A 24,735-nucleotide genomic window follows, 5' to 3' on the forward strand; every position below is an offset into this window, starting at 1 on the left:
TTCCAAATTCAGGAGAAATTCCAAATTCAGCCTCATAATTCATCTCTAACAGCCTGGACCTGTGGTCACATCAATGGACTGGAAAATGAACACAGTGGATTGGTAGCATTCTGCCTCAAATCCCAAAATACAGGTTTGTGTGTCTCCTGTTGCTAAATGTGTTCTTGGAGTTTTTCATTCTGTGTGGTTCCTCCTGCTCTGAGGAGAAAAGATGTGGTTAAAGAATCCTCATTCCTGCAATTCCTGCCAAAGTGGCGGTTTCCTAACTCAACCCAGCAGAAGTGTGCTAAGAAAATCATTGCTGAGCACTGGATTGAAGGGGGGAAATCCAGGGTATTTTACAGGATGTGTTTCACACACACAGACACTCTTTTTCAATTTCTGCTTCATTCTTCCCAGCAGATAAGCAGCTTCTCCAAACCTGGCCAGGCACTGGAGCACAAAGGATGGTGTTGGTAATGTTGATGCCACACTTCACATGGGTGGGAATATTTTTATCCCTGTTCTTTAGATTATTTTTTAGCTGTTCATCAGATCCTCAGTCTCTGGTGCTGCAGCAGAGCAATGGCATTTGGGCAACACCCAGAACTGTGCCCACAGCTGTGGCTTCTCCCCAGGGCACTGCCAGGGCTTTGACTCTCCTGGGTAATACTTTTTTCTTAACCAGTATTGATTTCAGGAGTTTTGCATGTCAAAGTGAGGTATAAATTACTGCTGGATTACTGAGTAATCAACAAGAATTTTCATTGGTAGCTCACAAGTCCTTTTGTTGCGTTGTCTTAAGATAAATGTGAGAAGAGTCAGTTCCTTGCTGGATGTTGGAAATGAAAGGGCAGAAGTAGATTTTTAGGTGATGTGCAAGTGTCAGGTGCAATGTTCACTGCTGTCCTGCTGTGTCCCCTGAGGTGCTGCTTTCCCAGAACTGCACAGGGAGCTGGGGCTGCTCCACCCCTTCTGATGGTGCAGCTCATTTAGCCACGACTAAATGAGAGTTTTAACTCTCTAAATGTAGCAACTTGTTTCCCAAGATCACCTGAGGCATAACCTTTTCCTATTTTTACTGGTTTTGTCCCAAAGCTTTCATTTGAGACAGGAAGGAGAGGGTAACAGCTGTCAGTGCTGAAGGAGGAAATTCTGGAAGTCCTGAAATTCCTTATAGCAGAATGGGATTGTGGAATGTGCAGGACAGGAGAATGCAGTGGGAGGCACAGTGAGCCACAGCTGAGCCAGGTCACATCTCCAGTGCCCCCTGTGCCCTGCACCTCTCCTGGCACTGCACATTTGAGTGGGGATGTTTTAATTCTGAGTACAGAAGCAGCTGTTGGTCAGTGTGGTACTGAGTGAGGAAAGCAGTTCAATAAACACTCTACACCCAAAACAAAGCCCTTTCTCACAAAACATCCCATACCTTGTAAATGAGTTTCTGATTGCACTTTCTGATTATTTTTTTTTCTTTTTCACACACGTTCTTGAAACTTCTATTGTAACTGTAATTATTTTTGTTCTCACCTATTGTGCATTCTCTGTATGTATTAAATTTAAAAAAAGGCTTTGATATGTAATTTAATAATAAATTAGAATTCTAAGCAAGGTGCTTGCTTCTTTCTCCCCTTGACAAATCTCTGCCTACCTGAACTTGAGGGAAGATGCAGAGGGGATTCATCCCACCCCTTTGGAATTGTCTCTGGACATACAAATCAGTGTGTTCTGATACAAAACCTGTGTTCTCAGGTTTTATATCAAATATCAGATGTGATGGAACCTTTCCTGACCCAAAATGGTTTGAGGGCTGTGTTTCTCCTGCCTGGGAGGGGGCTGGTTATACTCGTGGTGGTTTTCCCTGGATTTATTTTTTTGGTTTCTTCACCAGCTGGAGCAGGGATGCTTTCCTTTAGAGGTAAGTGTTAAAAGGAAGATCTCTCTCTGTGGCTTTCTGTTTTCAGGGCAGAGGGGACTCTGTTACCCTGAGGTTTTCCAGCCCCACTGTGCTCTGGTCTATCTCCCTCATTGTTCCAGCCAGGCAGCATTGTGCCTGAGGGATCCACCTGTGCCTGATGCTTTTGCAATCAATGCTAAATCTTTCAGTGCCACTCCAGATCTGTATTCTCAGAGCAGCAGAGCTGCCTGCTGTTGTGGTACCTGGGAGTGAAGAGAGGGATTTCTCCTTGCAGAGCTGTCGTGCTGTGCCTGTAAACGCTGCCTTAAAGCAGGGATGCATCTCTGTATCCTTAATGCCTGCTAAATATTCAGGAGTGACCAGATGCTCTCCCAAGGGAAGGCTTTGACTGCATGGCTCAAGCTAAAGGGAGAAACTTCAAAAAAACTTCTGAAAATGGAAAGGCAGTTCTGGTTCCAGACAGTGAGAGTGCAGTGAGTTTTTCCAGTTGCGGCGCTGGTAATAAGTGGTGCATAAAATTCCATCTTCGTTTGGATTAGAAAGTAAATTATTAATGGCACTGAATCCTTTTTTCCTGCTCCCTGTACAGTCAATAATTTATAGTGGCACAGGCATAGGATATATATTTTTAACCATCCCCCTCCCAGAGCAGCGTTGCTGGCGTTGGGAGCGCTGTCCTCGCTGTCAGCCTGGGCGCAGTGGCTGTTCTGCATTATGGATGAGCCTTTCCCCAGCAGCTTCCCTGCTGAAAGGGAGCCGAGCCCTCCATTAGAAATTCACACCAGTGCCTTTGTTTCCTCCCTTTCACCGAACGTGGGCGGTGTACAGCGCCGTGAACTCGATTTTGGAGCGTTTTAATAGAAAACCTCAATGTTTACAGTTGGTGTTGCCGTTTCCCGAATGCCAGCCTTTCATCCACCATCTCCAGGTAGAAAATCCGTGCTGCCAGCGCCGTGCCTTGGCAGCTGGGCTGTGCTCATTAACACTGGAGCCTGCTGTCGCCTTCATCTTCCCCTGGCTGCAGCTCTGCCCCGCTCCATCCGCAGCCCTTCCCCTGTTCTTTGTTCCTAATGGGACCCTGAGGCTTTGCTAACCCAGATTCCAGAGCCAGGCGGGAGGAGCCTGGCTGGAAATCAGAGCCCCTGCACCCCTGGAGCAGCGTTTGCCATCCTCTCCTCGCGGGTTGTGCTCTGGTTCTCTGGGTTTTGGCACCCGGTGGGTTTGGAGAGGTCTCCTGCCATCGGGGCTGTTCACATCTTACATCTTGTGCTGCTTTGTCTGCACTGCCCGTCCAATTCTCCCTTCATTCCTGTTCAGACATTTCAAACACGTGGATTTTTTTTTTTTTTTTGGTTTCATAATTTTTGTTTCTTTCTTAAAAATGCATCCTTTTGAACTCCAGAAGGGTTGTCCAGGGTGATTGGAGCTTATCAATCAAAGGCAAACCTGAAGGAAATTCACTGATAACCCCTGAGGTGCACAAGCCCAGCATGGGGCTCTCCCACAAATGCTGAAACAGGGATGGTTTCAATGTTTTATTTCTTTTCTTATCTCCCTTGCCCATACCCCTCCGTCTGATGCAGGGTTCTTGGAAGTGGGGACAATATTCTTCATCCTTTGTGTTTCTAAAGCTGCACTGAAAATAGAAGCTGCTCTCTGCAGGTTGCAAAGCCCCATTGAGCTGCCAGCTGTACAGTGGAAACTTCCCCAAGATGTTCGTGGTGCCTGTGCCTGGGCATGTCATCTGCTACAGAGCCTCCTGCTCCAAGCTGTGCTGAGCTGGCTCCTTCGGGGTGAAATGCTGCTGAAACCTCAGCTTTTTAAAGGGAACTTTTCTAAAGATGCTGCAGGATGCTCAGGAATGTTGCAGGTGTAAAAAGAAATCGTGAGTAGCTGGGAAAGTGCTGATCGGGTGGCCCTGGCAGGTCCAGCTTTAACACACAAACCACAATTTATCACTTTAAAAAGTGACAGGACCCTGCAAGGACCTTGTCCCCATTGGAAATTGGTGGGATCCTTTGTGTGTGCCCCAATTTCAGTGTCAGGGGAGGCTGGAGTGACCCTGGGGCTTGGTCAGCCTTGATGTGGGACAACACCCGAGTGCAGGAGGGGGCACATGGGGATATTTCCCTGCTGTGCTGGAAATGCAGCTCCCTCTAGGTCAGGCATGTATCACCAGGGCTAAATTTACTTCAAAATATTACTGAGGTGGGGAGGTTTGTGACTCAGGCCTATAAAAGCATGCAGTGCTTATGTAAAGAAATAAGTTTGGAAGGAGGCAGGAGGGGTTCAGGCTCCAGCAGGGACCATTCCTGGTGTGTGTCTGCCCTCTCTGCACAAATAAATCTTTGTACTGGCAGCAACTGCACCTCCAGGCTGTGTGTTCCTTACAGCAGGATCTGCTGGCCTGCTCTTCCTGTGTTTGCAAACATTTCAGCAAATGTAAATAATTCCCAAGCCTACGCTCTGGCTTAGGTGAAATTGTTTTAAAATGAAAACCGACAAACACAGTGGGATGAGAAGTTATTGTAATAGTTCAGGGTGATTTCAGATCGAGCTGTGCCACCCTGGGAGGGCAGAGGAGGGATTCTGCTGTGGGGATTTTGGAATTTGGATCTTTTCCATTCACTCAGGTGTGTGTTTGGTCTTGGAAAACCTGAGTTCCTGCAGTCGGCTTTGCCATGGCAGGCAGGGTTGGCCATCCTGCAGTCCCAGCAGCATCCTCAGGTCTGACCACAGCCTCATCCCAGGGGAATGAGCCTGTCCCACTCCTCCTGAGGCAATGGGGCTCCTTAACCCAGCAGCCCCTGGGAGGGGAGTGCTGCTGGGCTGGGGGTCTGGGCAAAGGAAGAAGAGCTGTTAACTCCTTTTTTAGGACAATTCAGCTGTTAACTCATTTTTAGGACAATTCAGCTTATACCTACTCTATTTTGCAGTCAAAAATCAAAGTAGAAATAGAGCATTGCTTTAAAGACAGGAGCTCCTTTTGTTTCCCTGCTGTTTGCTGCATACCTGGGCCAGCTGCTCCAGACCAGGGAGGAATTACAGCACAGGGTGTCAGGGACTGGCTTATTTTCCTGCCCATCTGGAGCTGATGAAATGATCCGTCTGCATTGATCCTTGCTGGGAAGGAGGATAAAGCAAGGGTTTTATGAAATTATACCTGAGATCAAATAATTGGAAGAAAAGGCTTTGGAATCCTCAGGCTGTAATTAAAGATTTCCAGGAGGCAGCGAGGTGCAGTGAGCTCAGCAGAAGGAGCGTTTTGCTGGGAAGTCTTTGCTTTGCTTCATGCTGTGTGCTATTAAAGCAAACAACTTCACAAGCTTCAGAAGCACTGGCAGCTCTTGACCAAGAATAGCATCTCACATCACAGCAAAGCTGGAGACAATGAGGGCCAGCAGTTGTCGGTTGGTTGGGCTTTTTTAGCCCATAAACGAGGTAGCTGAGCTCATGGAGAAATCCCCATTTCTCTATTTTAGGTGTTCTGAGATGTTTCACCTTCTGAAGGATCCAACACTAAAGCAAAAGTCCTGATTTAAAGCAGATCTGCTGCTGCAATTCCCACTCACCTGGGCACGCCAGGCTCTCCTCCAACACACAAACCCCAAATCCTCACCGCCTAACCCAGGCTTGTGCAAAGTCTACCAAACTTGTCAATTCCTAAAGAATTCCTCTGAGATGTGACAGAAACAGCCACCATGTGGGATCTTGTGGAATCCCCATCCCTGGGAGGCTCAGAGGCACAAGGAGGTGGCACCTGGGGACGTGGTGGCACCTGGGGACATGGTGAGCATGGCAGGGCTGGGCTGGAGGATCTCAGAGGGGTTGGTTGGGTTGGAGGATCTCAGAGGGGTTGGATGATCCCAGAGTGGTTTGATGATCTCAGAGGGGTTAGATGGTCTCAGAGGGTTTGGATGAAGTTGGATTATCTCAGAGGGGTTGGGTTGGAGGATCTCAGAGGGGTTGGATGATCCCAGAAGGGTTGGATGATCTCAGAGGAGTTTTTTTCCAGCCCCACTGATTCCATGCTGAGCTGGTCCAAGGGCTCTGTGGGGATGTGGAGCTGTGGCTGTGTCACTCCCACTGTGTTTGCAGGGACAGCTTTGGACTGGGTGCAAAGTGCAGAGCTGCAGAGCAGCTCCTGTCTGCAGAGGGGAGGCTGGATCTGGGTAGGGAAATGGGGAGATGGAGCCTTTCAGCACCCTCACAAAGACAAATTCATTTTTTTCTCTGCTCTTTTGTTGTTGTTTACCAGGAGTGTGTTTGGTGAGCTGCTTCAAATACCGAAGATGTCCACAATACACCCAAATTTAATCTTTTTTTTTTTCAAATCTCTGCAGCTAAGAAGCTGCTCTGTGAGCAGGGAGAATTTGGGGTGCAATTTTTCATTTTGGGCCATGCTGGGGATTTCTCCTCTGCACACCAGGGCCAGGATGTTCATGTGCTGCTCATCTCTGCAGCCCAGGGCTCCATCACCTCCCCAGTGACTCCTGAGAGGCTTTGGAGAGCCCAAGGAGTCCCTGAGCTGCTCATCCTCAACAGCAGCCAGCATTAGGAGCCAGAGAGAAAATGGAAATGTTCTCCCTGGGTCTTTAATTCCTGGCTGGAACAAAGTCATGGAAACCAGTTGAGGAGCTGGTGGCCAATTTTCTGTCCTCTGCCTGAACCCCAAATTCATTCAAATTTATCAGAGAAGAGAAACCCAGGGAGGGGAAGGGAGAGCCCAGAGTGCTCAGCAGAGAACGTGGAACGTGGAAATTGGACATGAACCTCCTGCTGTTCCTGTGTGGATCTATTATACATGAGCCCATCAGAGCAGGGTATTAATAAAACAGGAGCTGAAGAACTCAGCCCTGCCTTGTTCCAGGGAAACATCAGAGCCTGGGCTGCCCTTTGATGTCTGGGGCTGCAGCTGGTGACATGGTCAGGGTGGGAATCTCAGCACTGGAGGGGAATCTCTGCACAGCCTGGGGAGTTCTGTGGGATTCAAATCCTCCAGGACAAAGCCATTCTTTTTTTTTTCATTTTTCTTTTTTCTTTTTCTTTTTTTTTTTTTTTCTGCTCAGTCTTCTGGCTTGCTGAATGCTTTCAGCAATGCACAAAGAAGGCTGAAGATGGTTTAAAGCAGCCTCAGACTCAGCATCTGTTCCTTCAAAGCTCTCCCCACCAAGAGCCCTCTGTGCCTTTTGTTGCCCACAGGTGCCACCACCCCAAACCCTCTTGGCTTTGCTGAATCATGGGGAGTAACTCACACTGGGCTTTCTAAATATCTACATTTTGTGTCCCCACCAGGACAGATGAATGTGGCTCTGCAGCCCCAGCTGTGCCCACAGTGCTGCCTCTGCGTGGGGAGATGCTGGGCTGAGCAGCAGAGGCTTTGTGCAAAGCCAGCCCTGTGTAAAGCAGGAGTAGCTGCAGTGTGGTGTGAGCCTGGACCTGCCTGGGTGAGTAATGAACTTAGGGGAGGTTTGAGCAGCTCCTGGGCTGTGAAGCTGAGCATCAAGAGCATTTTTAGGTTTAGGGGCTGTTACAAGGGGAGGATGTTTGCCTTTACATATTATTTGCAACCCACTGCACCCAAAGCACCAACTGGTTGCTCTCAGAGTGTGAAGCAATCACTGAATGAATTGGATTATTTTTTTTTTAGCTTAGATTATTTTTTTTTCTCCTCATTTAGACAGAAGAAACCAGTGCAGCTTTGACCATGCATGTTACATTTTAATTTTTTTTTTTCTCATGCCAAGAAATACAAAGAAAGTATATAAGATATACCATACCATCCTGCAGAAAAAGAAACATTTGTCAGCAAAGAGAAGCACCCAGCTGCAATTCCTGGTGTGTTCATGCTGTGTGTGAGCTGTGGCTCTCCCAGTGGGGGGATGGACCCTGCAATTCCGTGCCAAGGACCAAACCCTGGCACCTTCCAAGGGCTCCCAGGTGGTGCCAGGGCTGCCTTGGTGAGTCCTGCACACGTTCCCTTTCTGATGTTTCTTATCCTGGATGGGTGTTTATAGCTTGGGATTTTTTGCTACCTACTGGTGTCAGCAAATGCTTTACAAATATTCCCACTTTGAAAAGGCTGCTATCCCCCCACACCCCCTGGGACTGGGCCCAAGCAGGGGAGTTCTTCTGTCCAAACCTAACTGTTTTTTTGCCAAAAATTAAAGGCTGTGTACTGAAAGGAGAACGAGCTTAAATCGGAATAATTTCATTTAGAAGGGCAACCCTGGCTGTGGTAACACAGCAGGGCAAGGGTGGGTGCAGCCTCTCCCTGGGCTTGGAGGGAACAGAAATTGAGATTCCATTTTATAGAACAGGCAGGATCTGCTCCCCTTGTCTGCATGGAGAAATCTGTGTGGGCTGGAGGGGGTCAGAGCTCCCTGAGCCCAGAGATGAACCCAGAGATGGGATCCCATTGCAGCAGGACCTGTCCCAGTGACAGCAGGGGCAGAGGGGGCAGGAAGGGCTGAGGGGCTCAGGAGAGCTCTGGGATGGGGATGCTGAGGGGACAGGGTGGTAAAACCAGCAAAGAGCAGGTAGAGAGGGGAAAATTGGAACAGGGTGAAACAGCTGCCAGAAAAAGCAAATCCATCCTTAACACAGCAAATTTGGGGGTGGGATGCTGAGGGGACAGTGTGATAAAACCAGCAAAGAGCAGGAAACTGGAACAGGGTGAAATGCCAGCCAGAAAAAGCAAATCCATCCAACTTTGAAGTGCTTTGGTGGCTTTGTTTCCCCTGCTGGGGCTCAGATCCCTTTGGTGCTGCTGTGACCCCACTGGCTGGGGCCAGACCTTCCCTGACCCTGGGTCACTGGGGCTGCTACAAAACCAAGAAAAGTTTATTGCTGGTTCAGCTTAAAGCTTCAACCCAGCCTTGATGCAGCCAGGAGCCCTTCTGTGGCACCCCATGAGCCCAGCTCTGCCCCAAATCCTGGCACAGAAACCCGGGGACAGCAGTGCCAGGGAGGTGCCAGCAGCCCCAGCTCCATTTTTTCCAATCCTTCCCCTGGATTTCCATTTTTCCCAATCCTTCCCCTGGATCTCCATTTTTTCCAGTCCTTCCCCTGGATCTCCATTTTTTCCAACCCTTGCCCTGGATTTCCATCCCACCAGGAGCTGACACTCGCTGGTGGCTCCCACTCCAGCTCACATTTAGAGACATTTCCCTCCTTCTCCATCCCCTCAGAGCTCTCCTCCTACCAGCTCAGCTGCCCTGGGCTGGGTTGTCACCCTGCTCTCACCTTTCCTTCACCAGGGGGGAGGATTTGGCCAGGATTTTGTGCCTGTTTCAGCTGTAACCCTGCTCAGGTGAGTGCTGAGGGCTGGGGGCTCTGCAGGCTCCTCCTTCACCAAAATGAGCAAATTCCACCCAAAAAGAGCCAAAGAGGGAGCTGGACTGGGATAAAACCATGGAGATAGGGAGAGCAAAGTGGCAAAACTTTGCAAAACAGGCTGCAAAATGTGTTTAGAATGTGGTGGGGGAGCAGGGAAAGGGACTTTGGGGTGTTCTGGAGAGTTTGTTCCTCCAGCACTGCAGAGGCAGGTTACAAACAGAGTAAATATTTTGTCAGGGGGCTTTCCTCTGGATTTAAATGCAGGATAAGAAGAAGGGAAAAAAAGCTGAGTTCAAGGGTGTAGTACAATTGTATCTATTCAGGAAGATTTTAGAATGAAAGGGATTTAAGTGTCATAGTTCTTCTCTTTTGTTAGACTTGACAGTGAGGTGAGAAGCATCACCTGAGCTGTCCAACGGGACAGGAGGCACAAACAAATCATCACCCTGGGGTTTTTGGGGAAATCTTCTGCCTCCTCCTGCATCCAGGGGAATCCTGGTGCCTCCAATGCTCTGTGCTGCCCTGGCCTGGGATTGTCCTGGCAAGGAGCAGCTGCCTCCCAAACCCCTGCAGGGATCCCATTTGGAACCACATTTGTTTGGATCCCACTGAAAAAGAAAACCCAGATTCCAAGGAAATCTGTGCTCAGAGATGGTTCTGCTAAGGAGGAGGATGAAAAGAGAAGAAAATGGGGTTGGTTTGGGAGCAGCTCAGAGCCTGAGCTTCTGCCATCCCTGCAATTAGAGCAGTAATGTGAACCCCCCTCGTGGGGGGTGCCAGGGTTTGATCCTTTGGATGCAGGGAAGCACTTTAGATGAAAGGCTTTATAAAATGATAAAAGAGCATTTAAATCCTTACTTAATAAACGCTCAGCGCTCTCAAGTCCTAGAACTGCCTCCAGCACTTTTCCCTGAAAAAAGGGCCCTTCCTGCTTCCTGGGCTCTTCCCATCAGCTGAATCCCAGCAGCTCCAGGGGCAGAGGGCAGGGAATCAGGGACAGGCAGCACTGCCCTTATGTAGCTCCAAAAATATCCTACATGTTCCCCATCAAGCAGCTTTTGAGTCCAAGAGTTAAAGGAGGAAATATTTGGGGGTTTGATGGGGTTTCAATAGCCATAAAACGAATTTTGACCATCCAAAGGAGGGTTTCTGAAGGGCTCAGGAGGAAAAGAGGCAGTTCCTGGGCAGAGGATGGAGGAGGGAGCTCCCACCCAGCAATGCTCAGCACTCCCCGTTTGCTGAACTCACAAAAGATAAATTGCACAAGAAGAAGTTGCAGATTTGGTCCATTTTAGGTGCCAGCATTTTGTGATGGAGTGCTGGCAAAGGGGTGGATGGGAATGGAGCCCAAGAAGGTGCTGTAGTGATGTGCTATTGCTGTGAGCCCCTGGCATCCCTTCCAGTGGAGAGGAAAACGTTGACAGCGTGTCTGGGGGATTTGGCTTCCTCACCCCCTGGATTCAAACAACATCTAGAGGGAAAAAACCATTTGAAAGAGGAGCAATCAAAAAAGGTGACAGGAGAATTTTCACAGAGATGCAGTGGCTTTGCACATTAGTTACTACAGAGTAACTACAGCGTGGATTTACATCCACCCCTGCCCTGTGCTAAGCCAGGTGCCCACTCAGAGCCCAGGGCAGGAGGCAGTGCCAAGCAGTTTCCATGTTGGGAGGTTTCTTTTGGTGGATTCTCCATGTAGACAAGCCAGGGAAGCATTGAATTTGGTTTAAATTTGGGGTGTTAGGGAGCAGAAATGCCCTGCAGGACATCAATTCTGAGTCAGTCCATGCTCTCAGGCTGTGACACAACAGAAGGGTCAGGCAGTGCAGCTCTTGGTGGTGTGTCCCCAAAGTTTGGATCAAAGAGCCTCAGGGAGCCAATGGACGTGGCCAGAAGTCACAAAGCCTGGCTGAAACAACAGGCAATGGAGCTTTGCATAGTCTGGGTGGGTGGGTGGGTAGAGAAACAACCCCAGGGAGGCCCCACAGCAGTGAGGAGAAGGGCTGGGGCTGGATGGAGCCTCCAGGGGCATTGGGTGCCACAGGGATGGGCTGGGGGAGCCAGGGGCTGTGGAAGACATGGCAGGGCCTGTGGTGCCTGCAGACAGAGTGGGAGGAGCAGAGTCTGTTTTCTTGTTGTGGTAAATACAAAACATTAAAAAATAATACAACGACTCCTGGAACTGCCCCCAGGCAGCTCCCGGGGCGCCGGAGATTTTCAGAGCTGTGTGAGAAACGCTGTGTGAGGGGTGCAAGGAGAGGAGCAGGAGTCTAAAACTCCTCCATGCCCCTGGAAATCTCCTGGAAGGCCCTAAGCTGAAGCCCCAGAGGGTTTGGGGGTGAGCACTGGCAGTGCTGGGGGCTGGATCACGCTGAAGCCTCTGCGTGCCGTGGCATCGGGGGGTGAGTGGGTGGAAGGGGCTCTCCATGCCCTGGTGCTGCTGCTGGGCATCAACCAGGCTCTTGTCTCATTGTCTCAGTGCCAGGGGTGCCAACCTCCCTCTGGGTGCACAGAGAAATGGGGGGGTTCACAGGGAACGCCTGATTTTGCCTTCCTTTAAAAAGCCCACCTTGGGATGGGGGTGAGGAGGAGTCCGGGGTTCTCATGCAGCAACATCCTCCTCTGCCAGCTCTGAGATCTGCCCTAAGTGATAAAAGAGCTCGTAGGAACAGACATGGAGAACATTCCCAAAGGCATGCAAATGGTCATTGTCTCTTTTTTTTTCTTTTTTTTTTCTTTTTTTTTTTCATCAAAAATACAAAAGCACCCACCACATCCTCCAGCTTTGGCGGCTGCGTTTCGCTTGGAGCAGAGCCGTGGTCCTGCTGCAGCTCTGCTCTCCCTCCTCCTCCTCCCTGGAACAGCTCTCAGCTCCTGATGGCAGTTTGAGCTTTGTTTTTTGTTGTTTTGTTTTGTTTTGTAGAGACAGAGAATTTGACGATTTAAAAACCAACAACCCCCCAAAAAATCCAGTGACTTGTGCCAGAATTCTCAGGAGGACTCCTCAGAAACGTCCCGTTCTCGCCTTGTGTTTTCCTTCCACAACCAGCTTCCTTCTGGAGACTCTCTCCTCCTCTTGCACGAATGAGGTAGTGGATTTCCCCCTTCTCCTCTCCTCTCCTCAGTGGCCTCTCCCATTGCTCCTCAGGGTGATTTTTATCCCGTCCCTGGCCCAGGCTCATTCCCAGGAGGCGGTGAATTGACGCATGCGTTCCTTCCAACGGCGCTCCAGAGCAGACTGTCTAGGGCTGCCCACCTACACTGTGACAATTTTTGTTTTGTTTTGTTGCAAGGCTGAAAGTAAAAACCCCAAAAGGAAAGTTGTCTTCCTCCTCTTCAAGGTATTTGCATGCTGAAACGTCTTCTAGGAAGCTGCAAAAGAAAAAGCGGCTTAGGGCAGCTCCCAGCAGGCAGCAGATGCTCCCCTTACTCTCCTTTTGGGTGGTTCTGAGGTCCCCGTTTGCCTGAGCTGTGCTGATTTTGGGAGATTCCCAAGATATTTTGGGATTGTATTTTTGGGCAGGTTGATTTGTGTCCTGAAACCTTTCTGTTTTTACAGCACTCCACTCTTCCAAACCCAACCACGGGCTTTGCCTTTCACCAGGGAGAGCTTGTGTGGTCACCAGGGCACTTTGGACAGCAGAGAAAGGCTTTCCATGCTGGCCATTTGGGCAAAAATCCTACTGGGCAATTTTTCCAGTAGAAAAGTGTGTTCCTACTGGAAGGAGCCCATTCTCTGAGGTGTTTTTAAGGTGTTTGAGCAGCTGGTGATGGCCAAACCAAGCTGGAGTCAGCGCCCTCCCACTGCACTGAGCTGGGCATGAGGGGCAGATCTATCCTATGCCCTGGAGCTTGAGCCAGGTGAGGCTCCTGCAGGAGCTGGGCTGAGGGGAGGAGAGGGCAGGGTTACCTCCGATGCTGAGTGAAATGTAGAGCACGATGATGATGGTCCCCAGCACGATGGAGACGATGCTGAGCAGCCTGGCCATGCGTCCCAGCCGCCGGGCGCCGTCCGTGTCCCCCTGCTGGCCGCTGTTCCTCGACTGGGGAGACACAAAAAGAGTCCCTTGAGAGGGGCAGCAGCTCCAGGGGTGACTCCCTGCCTGTAGAACCCCCAAACTGAGCCCCATTTTCTATCCTGCTCCTTAATTGGAGATCACTTGGTTCCTAAGTAAAAAATGAGGATTCCTGGTGAGGGAGCAGCATCACTGCTGGGGACAGGTCCTCCTGATCCTGGTCCTGCTGGAAAGGATCTCCTGGGCATCCTGCCCTTGGCTGGGGCAGCACCCAGCACTCAGCACGGGGCAGCTGTGAGAGGGTTTGTGGCGGAATTACTCACCGTGCGTCAGCATTTGCTGCCAGCCCGGCCCGTGGCACCAAAAATCCTCCCTGGATTTGTGCAGCACCCTTGTGCCACCCCCAAAACCCATTGGGAAGGGGGTTTGGAGGCAGGAAAAGTGGGTGAGGGGGTTTAAGGCCTCTTGGCGACATTTTCACCTGGTTGGGAAAGCGTGGAGTGAGGGGAAAGGGAAGCAAGGTGGGATAGGGGGAGAAGGGAGCCCAGCATCCCTGATGCAGTGGAGGAGTTGGGAAAAATACCCCTAAACTTCACTGGGAGTGGGGTTTTATTGATGATTTAACTGCTTTGAAGCAGATATTCCTAATTTGGAGTTGCATTAATGTATTCAACACTTTGATATGGGTTAAAGGCTTCCCCTGGCCCATCCATCCCCAGCCAAGCTGCCTTGGAGGAGAACAGAGGGGTCTGGGGCAAACTGTGGGGCAGCAGCCCCCAAAGCCCTGTGCTGTGTGACAGCTCCTCCCTTTGGAGCATGGCTGCTAAAACTGGGGAAATTCTCAGTGTAAAAAAAACGAGTGTACTAGATAAAATGAGTTAAAGGTGGAAGTGGATTAAAGCAACTCCAGTTTCCTTTCAAAAACTGTGTATCAGAAATAGCTGTGATGGAAAGGATCCCCTGCCTCATGTTAAAAAAAAAAAAAATAATAAGAGCAGGGAGGTCTTGGTCAGCTCTAGCAATAATAATGAAACATCACAGAGACTCTGAACCAATAATTGATGTTATTGTCCCATTTCCCATTCACCCTGCTTTAATTCCTCTGCCTCTTGGCAGCACCAAAACATCCCAGGCTGTGCATGGGCAGCTGCTCCGTAGGAAAAGCACAGCTTTGGAGGTTTCCATGTGCTCCTTCGAGTTTGTATCACCACGAAAATAACCCAGCAGAGCCCCAAACAGGGGGTGGCTGCTGCCTCTGCCCCCTGCCCACGTCCTGCCCCGCTCAGGAGCCTGCCTGGGCATGGCTGTCCCCAGCAGGGACACGGGAGTGCTCAGGACCCCGCTGCTCCTGCTCTCACCAGCAGCTCTGCCAGACCCACTCTGAAAGCAAAGGGATGCAGCCAAGAGCTATTTTCATCCCAGAACAGGAGGTGACAAAATGAAGCCTCATGGGTTGGTGGTGAGAGATGGGGAGGATGCAGGAGCCCGGGGATCCACAGGATCCCTGCCCTGCTCACTGACAGCTCCAGCTCTGGGGATTTCAATTTTCAGGCTCTGGTTTTTGTAACAAATTTTGCAACAATATTTTGGCGGGGTGTGGGTTAGATTGCAGAGAAATATGCAGTTTTAGCTGTCTTCCAGGCAAAATTCAATATATTTATTTATCACTACAGCTTCTGGAAGTGTTTACTGCTCATTTATCCTCCACAGTTATGAGAAACACATCAGCATTGGCATGGGGTGTTTAGCAAGAACTTGGTACTGTACATATATTATTAATCAGAGTGGAACAGTTTGATTATAGCTCTCTAGTACCACTAATCCCCTGTTTTGCTTTCCACATAAAAACATTAACATCTTGTTTATTAATCGAGGCTCACCAAGGCAGAACATCTCCAAAAAGCTCGAGGGCTCTGGGGGAGTGAGTCACTGTGAGAGTGCCAGGGGACTCCCTGCTCCAGGAAATCTGCAGGGCCTGGGCTGTGGGTGCTGTTCTGCAGCCCCATGGGCCAGGTGAGCCTGGGTGACTCAGGGATTATTAATTTTACCTCTTTCCCGCTGCTGTCTGCTCCTCTTACTGCCCAAAATGGGTTTTTCCCCTAAGTGGCCTTGTGTAAATGAAGGCAATTACTTTGCTGTGCTGGTCCCAGGGATGGGGAAGACAAATCATCCCATCCTCTTCCCTGCAATCCCTCCCAGCTGATGAACTGGCTTTGGATGCTCTCTGCTGCCGTCCACCAATTACCCAGAATAAATCATTAATCCTGGACACTTGGGGTTTTTGTTGAGGGAAACATTCCAAGAGAGGCATCAGTCAACCCCAGAGTGAGGCAGATGATGGGTGAGGGCAGCCTGACTTCTCCCACATCTTCTGGCAATGACAGAATTTATTTTGGATACCAAGTGCCGTGCAGAAGTGCCCTTGATGTTACTACGTGGTGCTTCTGGATGGATTTTAAAATTTTCCTTCATTTATTTGGAGTTTTGGGCTCTGGGATGTGGCTGCTCTGCACTTTGGTGGGAAGAGGAAAGGATTCAGAGCAGGAATGCAGGGTGGGTGTGTGGTAGCCAGCCCTGCCTGCACTCCTAGGAGATGGAACATCCTTGTCCACCAGTCCCTCTCTTGGGGAGTGACCTGAACCCTCCAGAACAGCCAGATCACCTCTTGGTGACAAAAACACATCCAAGAGTCCGTGGAGAAGCCTCCAGGTAATTAATTTCTATGAAATCAGTGTTAGCAGGAATGGGCTGGGGATGGCTAGAGCAGGGTTTTTTCCACCTCTGGCCATAGGCCCTGTTGGGATCTGAGAGCAGCTTTTGAAAAATGATTTATGAGACACTAAGCTCAAAAGCATTCATTTACTTTCCTCTCTGGACGCTGCTTATTACCCAGGAAGAAAAAAAAAAGCTTTCATGTGCAAAAGCTTTGACTGAGGAAAGAAAAGCACAATTGCAGAACCAAAGGAATGTCAGCACATTGTGGAAAGGTGCTCCTGGTTCCCCAGGCGATGGGAATCACAAAAACCTGGTTCCTGCTCAGACCTGGGCATGATCAGGCACACCTGGGCTGTGCTCTGAGAGAAAAGCTGAGCCTGGGGGGGCTCTGGGAGCTCAGTCCCTCCCTGCTGTGGGCAGGTGAAACATCAACCCCTGCCCTGGGAGCTGCTCCAGATGTTCCCTGGCTCCTCAGGGAGAGAAGGGGGATGGATGGATGGATGGATGGATGGATGGATGGATGGATGGATGGATGGATGGATCGCTTCTCATCCTCAGCCAGGTCCCTGGCTGCCAGGTGGGTGTGTGGAGGAGGTGATGGTGCAGGACTACAGAGAGCTGGAATCATTAATTAAAGCACAGGACAGAGAGTGCAGGGGTGGCTGTGCAGGGGCCAGAGGATGTGCACTGGCTGCTGGAGTGCTGCGGGTGCCATGAGCCTTGTCCTCAGCTGAATTCACCTTCTGCCTCCCTTCCCCAGCTCCGGCTGAGCCCTGGGCAGGGCTGCCTTGGAACAGAGGGCAGCCCAATAATCTCATTGCCTTGCCGCTCCTGCCTCCCCGGGCTGTGACAGCCACCACACCCTCTCAGCCTGGCAGGAGAACCAGCTCCTGCTCTTTTCCCACTGTTAACTCTCCTCCTGGTGTGGCCCAAGGCACATCCCCACGCCTGCAAGGGACAGCGTGAGGATCTGTTCTGCATGGAGGCCAATGTGGCTGGCAAATCCCCGTGAGAGCCCTTGTTTATTACCATGGATATGCAACACCCAGCTGCTTTCCCTCTCCTTGCAGTGCAAAGCCAGACAAGGCTGGCTGGCTTCCCTGGCTGCTGCCTAAACAGGCTGTGCCACACAACTGTACTACGCAGATGACAGCTGGCACTGGCAGGAACGATGATTCCTCCTCAAAATGGAAATTGGTCTCCCTGGAGGGCTTTTTGTGGCAAGTGCCCGTGCCTGCCTTCAAGTTGTTGGTGGTTTTTGGGGGGAAGTGCTGGCTGCGTGTGCCCCTCGGTGTATTTCTGTGTGGTGAGCAGGTAACGGAGCTGATTGTCAAAGAAAAGGTTTGCCTTTGTTGCAAATCAAAGGCATGGGAGGTGCTGGGTGTGTACAAGAGAGCAGCATCTGCTGGGGAAGGGGGTGGCTCTGCTTGTAGGGCTGTGCTGGCTGAGCCACCTGTACCCGAGATGGGTGGGAGGCCGGGCTGCCTTCATCTCCCCTGCTCGGCTCTTGGTGTATTTGCTGAGCTCCGGGGGATGTTTAATGGAGGAAAATTGCTTTTCCAGGGCGCTAAAGCAGCTGCAGGTGCAGCCTGTCCCTTTGAAGTGCCTGAGGCCAGGCAGGAGCCTCCAGCCAGGGTCTCCCCGGTGCTGCAGGGCTGGGCTGGGCTCGGAGGGAGGTCCCTGGTCAGCGCTTTGCCCGCAGCTCCTTCCCGGGGAATCCCGCCGAGTCCTGGAGCGCTGCCGGGGGACGGGGACCGCGCTTCCCGGAGCCTGCCCTGGAATCCCACCCCCTCTGCATCTCCATCCCGCCGCCTCCTTCTCCATCTCCATCTCCTTTTCCATCTCCATCTCCATCCCGCCGCCTCCCCGAGCGCTGCCCCGGGCTCGCCGCCGCTCCCCGCCCGCCTCCGCCCGCCCGCGCCCCCCGGCCCCGCACCGGAGCGCGCTGCGGGAGCCGAGCGGGGCGGCCCAGCCCGGCCGAGCGCTGCGGGAGCCGAGCGGCTCCTCCCGGGGCTGCAGCACCGCGGACAGCTCCGGGGCGCCCGTCGGGGCGGGGGAAGCCGGAGCGAACCGGGCGGGTCCGAGCGCGCCCGGCGGGTCCCGCACTCACCATGATGGAGAAGACGAGGGCCACGATGTTGATGGGCCAGACGGGGCAGAAGCAGGAGAAGATGGCGAGCACCAGGTAGTCCCGAGGGCGGCCCTGCTCCGGCGCCGCCGTGCTGGTGGCCGTGGACGAGGCTCTGCCCAGGCTCAGCCGGGACGGCGACAGCGGCGGCGCCTCCAGGTGCCCGACCGACACCGACTTGTAGCCGAGCCCGTGCCCGTTGCGCTCCGTCTCGCCGGGCAGGGCTGCCGTGAAGGATTTGGAGCCGCGGAGGCCCTTCTCCTCCCGGCCCTCCGTCGCCGACAGCAGCTTCTCCGTCTCCTGGAAGCGGGTGGGCAGCGCCGTGCCCGAGCCCGGGCCCGGGCCCCCGGGCGCGGAGCCGGTGCTGGCCATGGCCCGGCGGAGCGGAGCGGGCTCGGGCAGCGCCCCGCCGCCGCCGCCGCTCTGCGCTCGGGGCCCGCCGCCCCGCGGGAGGCCGAGCCGGGCTGGCCCCTCCTCCGGCTCGGCCCCCGGGGCAGGATCGGGGCCGCGCACCGCCCCCGGGGTGTCCCCGGCCCCCCCTGCCCGCGCCGCCTTCCCGCGCTCGGCCCCCGCCCGCCCCGGTGCGTGCGGCCCCCGGGGATGCGGCGGGGCGGAGCCGGGGAGTCCCCGCCGCCTTCAGCCCAGCCCGGCCCAGCCCCACCGACCCCCGGCTCGTCCCAGGGGCTCGCACGGGCTCTGCTCCGCTGCAGCGGGACGTGAGAGCCCAGCCCGAGCCGGCTCCGCCCGTGCCCGCGGGGCTCGGGGCCGCCTCCAGCCCCGGAGGCGCGGGGGATGCCGAAGGCAGCGCACACACAGCCCCTCTGCCCCCGCTGCCCCTTCTGTCCCCGCTGTCCCTGCTGTCCCCGCTGGCTGCCAGCCTTTCCCCAGGCAGGTGGGGGACACGCGACACGGAGCAGAGCCACGAGCCCCTCATCGCTGCAGAGAGAGGCTGGAGCTGCCCTGGGCAGGGTGTGGGAGCCCTCGGGCTCCAGCCGCTCTGGGAAAACATCGCCCCCGGGCACAGGGTTGGGAGAGGCTCTGGGCACCCCGTGCTGAGCTCGCCCTGCCCTCGCTGTGTGTGGGTGACCGTGGCGACACCACAGCTGGGGACAGGGACACCAGATCAGTGCCACACCACGGCCCTACACAGGACGTACAGAGCAGAAAGGGTGCTGGTGCAGTGTGAGTAACTCTTCTCCATCCATGGGAGCAGGGATGATGTGAGGGACAGGAGGGAGGGCTAAAACAACCCTCAGAGCCTGGATGCCTGGAAAAAATTGATGTTTTCCATCCATTGTGCATTATGCTTCAGTTCCAAATTTGCCAGGGGTTTCCCTGGCAGTGAGTGCCATCTACGGGGCACACCCAGCACCTTCTGCCTCCCCGAGAGGTGCCCAAGAGCCTCCTGCCATTCGGGACCTGCTGCCCACCCCTCCCCGGAGCCTTTTCCCATCCCACAGCCTCCAAACAGAATGAGGAGCTGCAGTTTGTGAGTGTGGATCTGAGAGCAGTGGGCTGACCCTGCTCGGGGGGTTTTCACGGGGTTTTGGTTCCCTTCCACTCCTGCCTCTGGGACCATCTGTTTCCATCTGCCTCCCTTGGGCTGACCACCAAAGCTGGGGTGGGAGAAACAGGGAGATGCAAATTCGGGAGGAGGGTTCCTTCCTGAGCTAGGGAGTCACTGAAACATTCTTTGCATGCTGCTCTTGCTGGGCTCTCACTCCCCGTGTGAAGGCTGCTGGCAGGGCAGGGCAGGGCCATGGAAGAGCCCGAGCAGGGAGATTCACCCAGATCTGCAGGGAGAAGCAGGATTCCTTCAGGGATGTGGCTGCAGGCCTTCTTCTGGCCAGGGGAGCACCTGTCAGAACCAGGATGCCTCACACCATCAGCACTTCAAAGAGGCTCCTTTGCTGAGCAAAGAGCTCTCTCTCCTGGCTGCCACCAGTTTTCCTCTGCTCCCGGACCAGCTCCCCTGTCCCACCAGGGATTAGGGAAGGAGGAGGAGATCCAGGTACTCAGCAGCAGGAGGTTGGGGTGGTTGTTCCAGCACAGGTCCCCGGGCAGGGAGAGAGCTCAGGCTGCCCCTGGAATGGTGGGAGCAGAGGGGCTGAGGGAGCTCTGCAGGGCTCAGCACTGTGGGAATCCCACGGTGCAAAATGTCCTGCCCAAAACGCTGCCAGCTGTGGTGTGTGTGGCTGTAAATCCCTGCCTGATTCCTGCAGCAACTCCAGTTTGCTGAGCCTCGGGCAGGAGGGAGCCCTCGCAGCTGCTCCAAGCTCTCCAAGCCAGAGGAATGGGACAAAAGGGACCTTTTCAGTAAAATTCCCCCTTCTCCCCTCCACCCTGCTGTTGGCCCGTCCCAACAGAGCCACTTCCCTGGCATCAGAAGGAAACCCCAGTTGGATGGGTGGGTTTATGAAAGCCGACATCTGTCTCCCCTCCCGGCCTCGCAAATCTGCCAGGCACAAACGTCTGTACCAATGAGCTTAGCGTCAAAAGTGGCGGGAGGGCAGTAACCTCTGCCTGCTCCTGCTCCCCTCCTTCACCGGCGGCAGCAGAGCCACCGCCAGCCGGGGCTTTAGCGTCATCCCACGGCCCATCTGTCCATCCCACACACATTAACAGCCGCTGCCCTGCTGCCGGGTTTGCAACTCGTGTTTTCTCGCAGAGCAAGCCACAGGGAATAAATAACAGCGGCGATCAGCAGCAGTGAGACCTCGCTGTAAGGAACACAAAGCCGGCACTTCCAGAGGAATTCCCACCTTCCCGCAGAGGGGAGACACACAGCAGGGTCCTGTACAGCGTGTGGGCGCTCTCTGAGCCCTCCAGCTGGGCTGCACATCCAGCAGCTCACCTGCTGGATATGCATCATATTCCCTCCCTCACCCTGCAGTCCCTCCCGCTCCCCCCAAGTGTCCCAAGGCTCCGTTACCAATCCGGGCACGGCCCTGCGGGTCAGTGCGAGGGGAGGCGCCGCTGCTGTCCCCAGCCCTGGCAGTAGCCCGGCTGCCAGGGGACATTCCCGGCCTGGGGCTCTTGCAGGCTGCCCTGAATCTCTGAGCCCGTGAATCGCTGCTGGCCGGGCTGCGGGATCCCGCCGGAGCCACAGGCGCGATTCTCCTTGGGGCTCTCGTAGTGATGGAGCTGCCGCTGAGGGGTGAACGTCGTGCTGAGAGGGGACGGAGGGCAGCGTGTCCCGGCAGGAACGGGCTCCCAGGGGCGGCTGCCCCTCGGCCCCGGCTCCTGCGCGGGGACCCCGGCCCGGGCGCGGCACTCGGGGTGGGCGCAGGGCCAGCAGCAGCCGGCGCCGCGCAGGGACAGCGACAGAGCCGCGATCCGGTTGATGGCCCGCCGGAGGGTCGCGATTTTGGAGAGCCTTTTGCCGCCGAGGTCGTGCTTGAGGGCCAGCCGCAGGGCGTTGAAGGCTTGGTTGTAGTCCAGGATCCTCTTACGCTCCCTGACGTTGGCAGCCATCCTCCTGGCCTTGGAGCGCACCGGCCGGCTCCTCTTCCTCACTTTCATCCCGTCCGTGTCCCCCGGGCTGGCGTCTGCTCCCCTGCCTTGGGACACCCACAAACCCGGCCTGTAGCACGCCTGGGGTGCGTCCCTCCCGTCCAGCTCCTCCTCGGAGCTCTCGGGCCCCCCTTTCCCCGCGGCTGCTCCGGCCATGGCAGCGGCCAGGGCAGCGGGAGAGGCGCTGCTGTGCTGCTGCCTCCCGAGGGTGTGGGTGACACCTGCAGGGACAGGAATCCGCCTCTAAAGCCTTCAGCGGGCTCGTCACGTGTCTGCCCCGACCCTCCTCACCTGCCGCAGGTGAGGCACAGGGAGAGATGAGGCACCAGCGTTGGGGTGGTGGGATGCTCACGGGTCTCTGGGAAAGCACCTCCACTAAACACACGCTGCTTTAGTGTCTGCTGATAATTTGGGCACTGCAGGAGCTCCCCCGTGCTGCTCTGCCCTCTCCTCTGCTGGCCAGAGATGGCTCACCCTGGCACAGGCCATGCCAGGGTTCTCATGGTGCTGTGAGGCAGAGAGAGCCCTGAGGGGCATCACCAGCCTGGCTCTGCCTTCCCCCTGCTCACGGGTCTGAGCGCCTCTGGTATTTCTCAGCTGAGGGGAACTGAAGCACGAAATGGTGCCATTGCTGAGGAAAGCAGCAAGTCTTGTGCTTGGTACAGAAGACACAGGAAAGGAGCAAGTCTTGTGCTTGGGTAGAGATCACAGTGCTGGTGAGCTGGGAGCATCCCTGGGGACAGGGGGAGGTGGGCCCGGAGCAGGAGGTCTGAGGTGGGTCCTGAGCAGGATTAGAGAAGGTCTGAGGTGGGTCCTGAGCAGGAGCAGGAGCTCTGAGGTGGGTCCTGAGCAGGAGCAGACCCCCGCAGGAATGTGCAGGGCCTGGCACGCCTCTGCCCCGCGGAGCAGGAAGCAGGAATGTGGCAGGGGGATCATCGGGGCAGGTGATAAAAGAGCTGAAGTGCTGCCTCCTCCGGAGCCTCCCTGTCCCTTCCCGCAGCCTGGGGGCAGAGCTGTCTGGCGCTCCCGGGCCTGCCCGGTGCTTAACTTGGGGATGGCGCTGCTGAAAGCAGCTCCTTGTTTCCTCATCCCTAGCTGGTGGGATGAGGGGCTGGCCAGGTGCAGCAGGTCCGGAGGCCATGGGCAGGGCCGGGTCCCCAACCCCTGAGCAGTGGGGGACAGCCACGTGTGTTTGCACATCATCCCATTAGCCAGCAGTTGTTAAATGCCTTCCTGTGCCAGGGGTAATGTTTGAAAAATGGCCCGGGAGTGTTTCTGACAAATTGTTGGGGTGTCTGGTGCAAAAGCAGAGCCCTGGGAGAACGTGCCCCTCCCTCCTTGATCCATCTCTTCCTATCTGATCATCCCAGCTCATGTTTGATCAATAGCCACCATTAGTGGGGGGTTATTTGTCTATTGCCCTTCTCCTCTCCTGGCTCTTTGAAGCTGGAGCTGATTTAGGTGCCTCTGCTTCAGGAACCCAATAAATCAGGAGCCAGGGCCTCGGGGACAGGGGAGGATGAGGCAGCAGGACTTCAAAGGCAGGTGAAGCTTGCAAATATCTTTGAGCACTCACCTGTGCTCACTGTGGCCCCTTGTTCTCCCCAGCATCCCTCTCTGCCAGGCTTGGAGGCTCCCCAAGCACTGATTTACCCAGAGAGCTCAGCTCAGGAGCCAGGGGGTGTTTGGAAAGCTTGAGTGCCAGCAGGACATGGATGTCAGAGCCATCTAGAGATGTGCCTGTCTAAAACCCAGCTGAGCAGGACAGATCCCTGCCATGGGGGTGTTTTTGCTGGTGTTGCTGGTTTGTTTGAGGTCAGGAGTTGCAGTCCAGAGCAGACACAGAGCTGGCTGAGCTGGCACAAAACCAGTCCCAAAGCTGTCCCCATCCCACCCACAGCCCCTGGGAGCTCCTTGGGAAGCACTGCCAGGCTTTATGGCTCTCTGGGCAGCCCTGGCTGCAGGGATGCAGCCCCAGCTCTCAGAAGGAGGCAAGGCCAGACCATAAATCACAGGAAGTCTGATGCCACCTGTAATTAGCACATCCCTGGGCCATCCCCACCTCGTCCTGGGCGCTTCCGACCCAGGTGCCCATTCCAGGCTGGGAGGTCAGCAGGAACGCCCCCCAGCCCTGCTCCTCCGGCCCCTGCTGATTTATCACCGTGTGCTGCAGAGATTTATGGGCTGAGATGGGGAGCAGAAATGTGTTGTGCGGCTCTGCCGGGCCCATCTGCCTGACAGATGATGAAAGAGCAGTAATTATCTGTCGCCACACGTAGATCAGGCCATTCATGGCCCTCCCCAGCCTCCAAGAAGGGGTTTGGCCCTCGGGGACTCCCCAGCTCCCAGCCTGTGTCACTCTGGATGGAGCACTGCTGAGTGCTGGGCACCTGCCCGTTGTCACAGCTCAAAAGGTGTGTTTGGGGTGTGCATCCCTAACATTGCTGCTGAGCTCCTGCAAGGAGCCCTGGGCTGGCTGCTACATCCACCCAGCACCCCCAAACTGCTGATGCTTCCAGGTGGGAGCTGCTGGAGTCACCTGGGAGCACTGGAGGTCACACCCTGATGGGCTGGGGGGCTGCCCAGCTCCCGGCACTGTCCCAGCACCCTCCATCCTCCTTGGGAAGGCTGCACCAGCAGGAATGGATGTGCCAGAGCAAAGCACGGGAGGGATGAGAGGCGGGGCAGGCAGGGAGGTGCCCATTCCTGGTGACAGGGGAAGGAGGAGGCGGCTCTTGCGACACTGCCCGCGGGCAGATAAATAGGGTGCTTTGTTCCTGCTGGGGCACGGCCAGGTGGCACACGGGACACGGGCTGGTGACTCATCCACAGCCAGGCAGCCACACTGCAGGGCCTGGAGGCGCCTGTGGGTGAGATCCCTGCGCCAGCACCAGGGAACAGCCCTGGCACAGGGCAGAGAGCCACATCCTGTGGGGCAGGAGTGAGCCATGGGCACGTGCTTAAACACATGTGGCAAAAGGATTCACAGAATCCCAAAGCCATTCCAGGTGGAAAAGCCCTTTAATCAAACCCAAATGTTAACCCAGCACTGCCTTGTTACCATTAAACCCCTAAATGCCACATCCATGTTTTTTGAACATTTCCATCACTTTCCTGAGCAGCCTGTT

The 24,735-nt window shown here is 54.5% G+C and overlaps 2 protein-coding genes across 2 annotated transcripts; both read right to left on the reverse strand.

The window, feature by feature from the left end:
• Positions 1-7,597: 7,597 nt before the first annotated feature.
• On the reverse strand, positions 7,598-18,528 carry TRARG1 (trafficking regulator of GLUT4 (SLC2A4) 1). Its single transcript, XM_064729223.1, has 3 exons — positions 18,077-18,528; positions 13,146-13,278; positions 7,598-12,607 (listed from the first exon to the last, which is right to left on the reverse strand). The coding sequence occupies exons 1-3, from the start codon at positions 18,464-18,466 to the stop codon at positions 12,600-12,602; spliced, it is 531 nt and encodes a 176-aa protein (XP_064585293.1). The 5' UTR covers positions 18,467-18,528; the 3' UTR covers positions 7,598-12,599.
• A 2,521-nt stretch (positions 18,529-21,049) lies between these two features.
• BHLHA9 (basic helix-loop-helix family member a9) lies at positions 21,050-21,785 on the reverse strand. The gene has a single exon (XM_064728959.1). The coding sequence runs from the start codon at positions 21,761-21,763 to the stop codon at positions 21,050-21,052; it is 714 nt and encodes a 237-aa protein (XP_064585029.1). The 5' UTR covers positions 21,764-21,785.
• Between the last annotated feature and the right edge of the window lie 2,950 nt (positions 21,786-24,735).

Source organism: Zonotrichia leucophrys, chromosome 19 (genome assembly GCF_028769735.1).
Source record: "Zonotrichia leucophrys gambelii isolate GWCS_2022_RI chromosome 19, RI_Zleu_2.0, whole genome shotgun sequence".
Lineage (NCBI taxonomy): Eukaryota > Metazoa > Chordata > Aves > Passeriformes > Passerellidae > Zonotrichia > Zonotrichia leucophrys.

Coding starts and splice junctions, on each gene's coding strand:
- TRARG1 (XM_064729223.1), bottom strand. CDS start 18,466: ATGGCCAGCACCGGCTCCGCGCCCGGGGGCCCGGGCCCGGGCTCGGGC. Junction 13,279..18,076: donor CCCTCGTCTTCTCCATCATG/GTGAGTGCGGGA, acceptor GTGTCTCCCCAG/TCGAGGAACAGCGGCCAGCA.
- BHLHA9 (XM_064728959.1), bottom strand. CDS start 21,763: ATGGCCGGAGCAGCCGCGGGGAAAGGGGGGCCCGAGAGCTCCGAGGAG.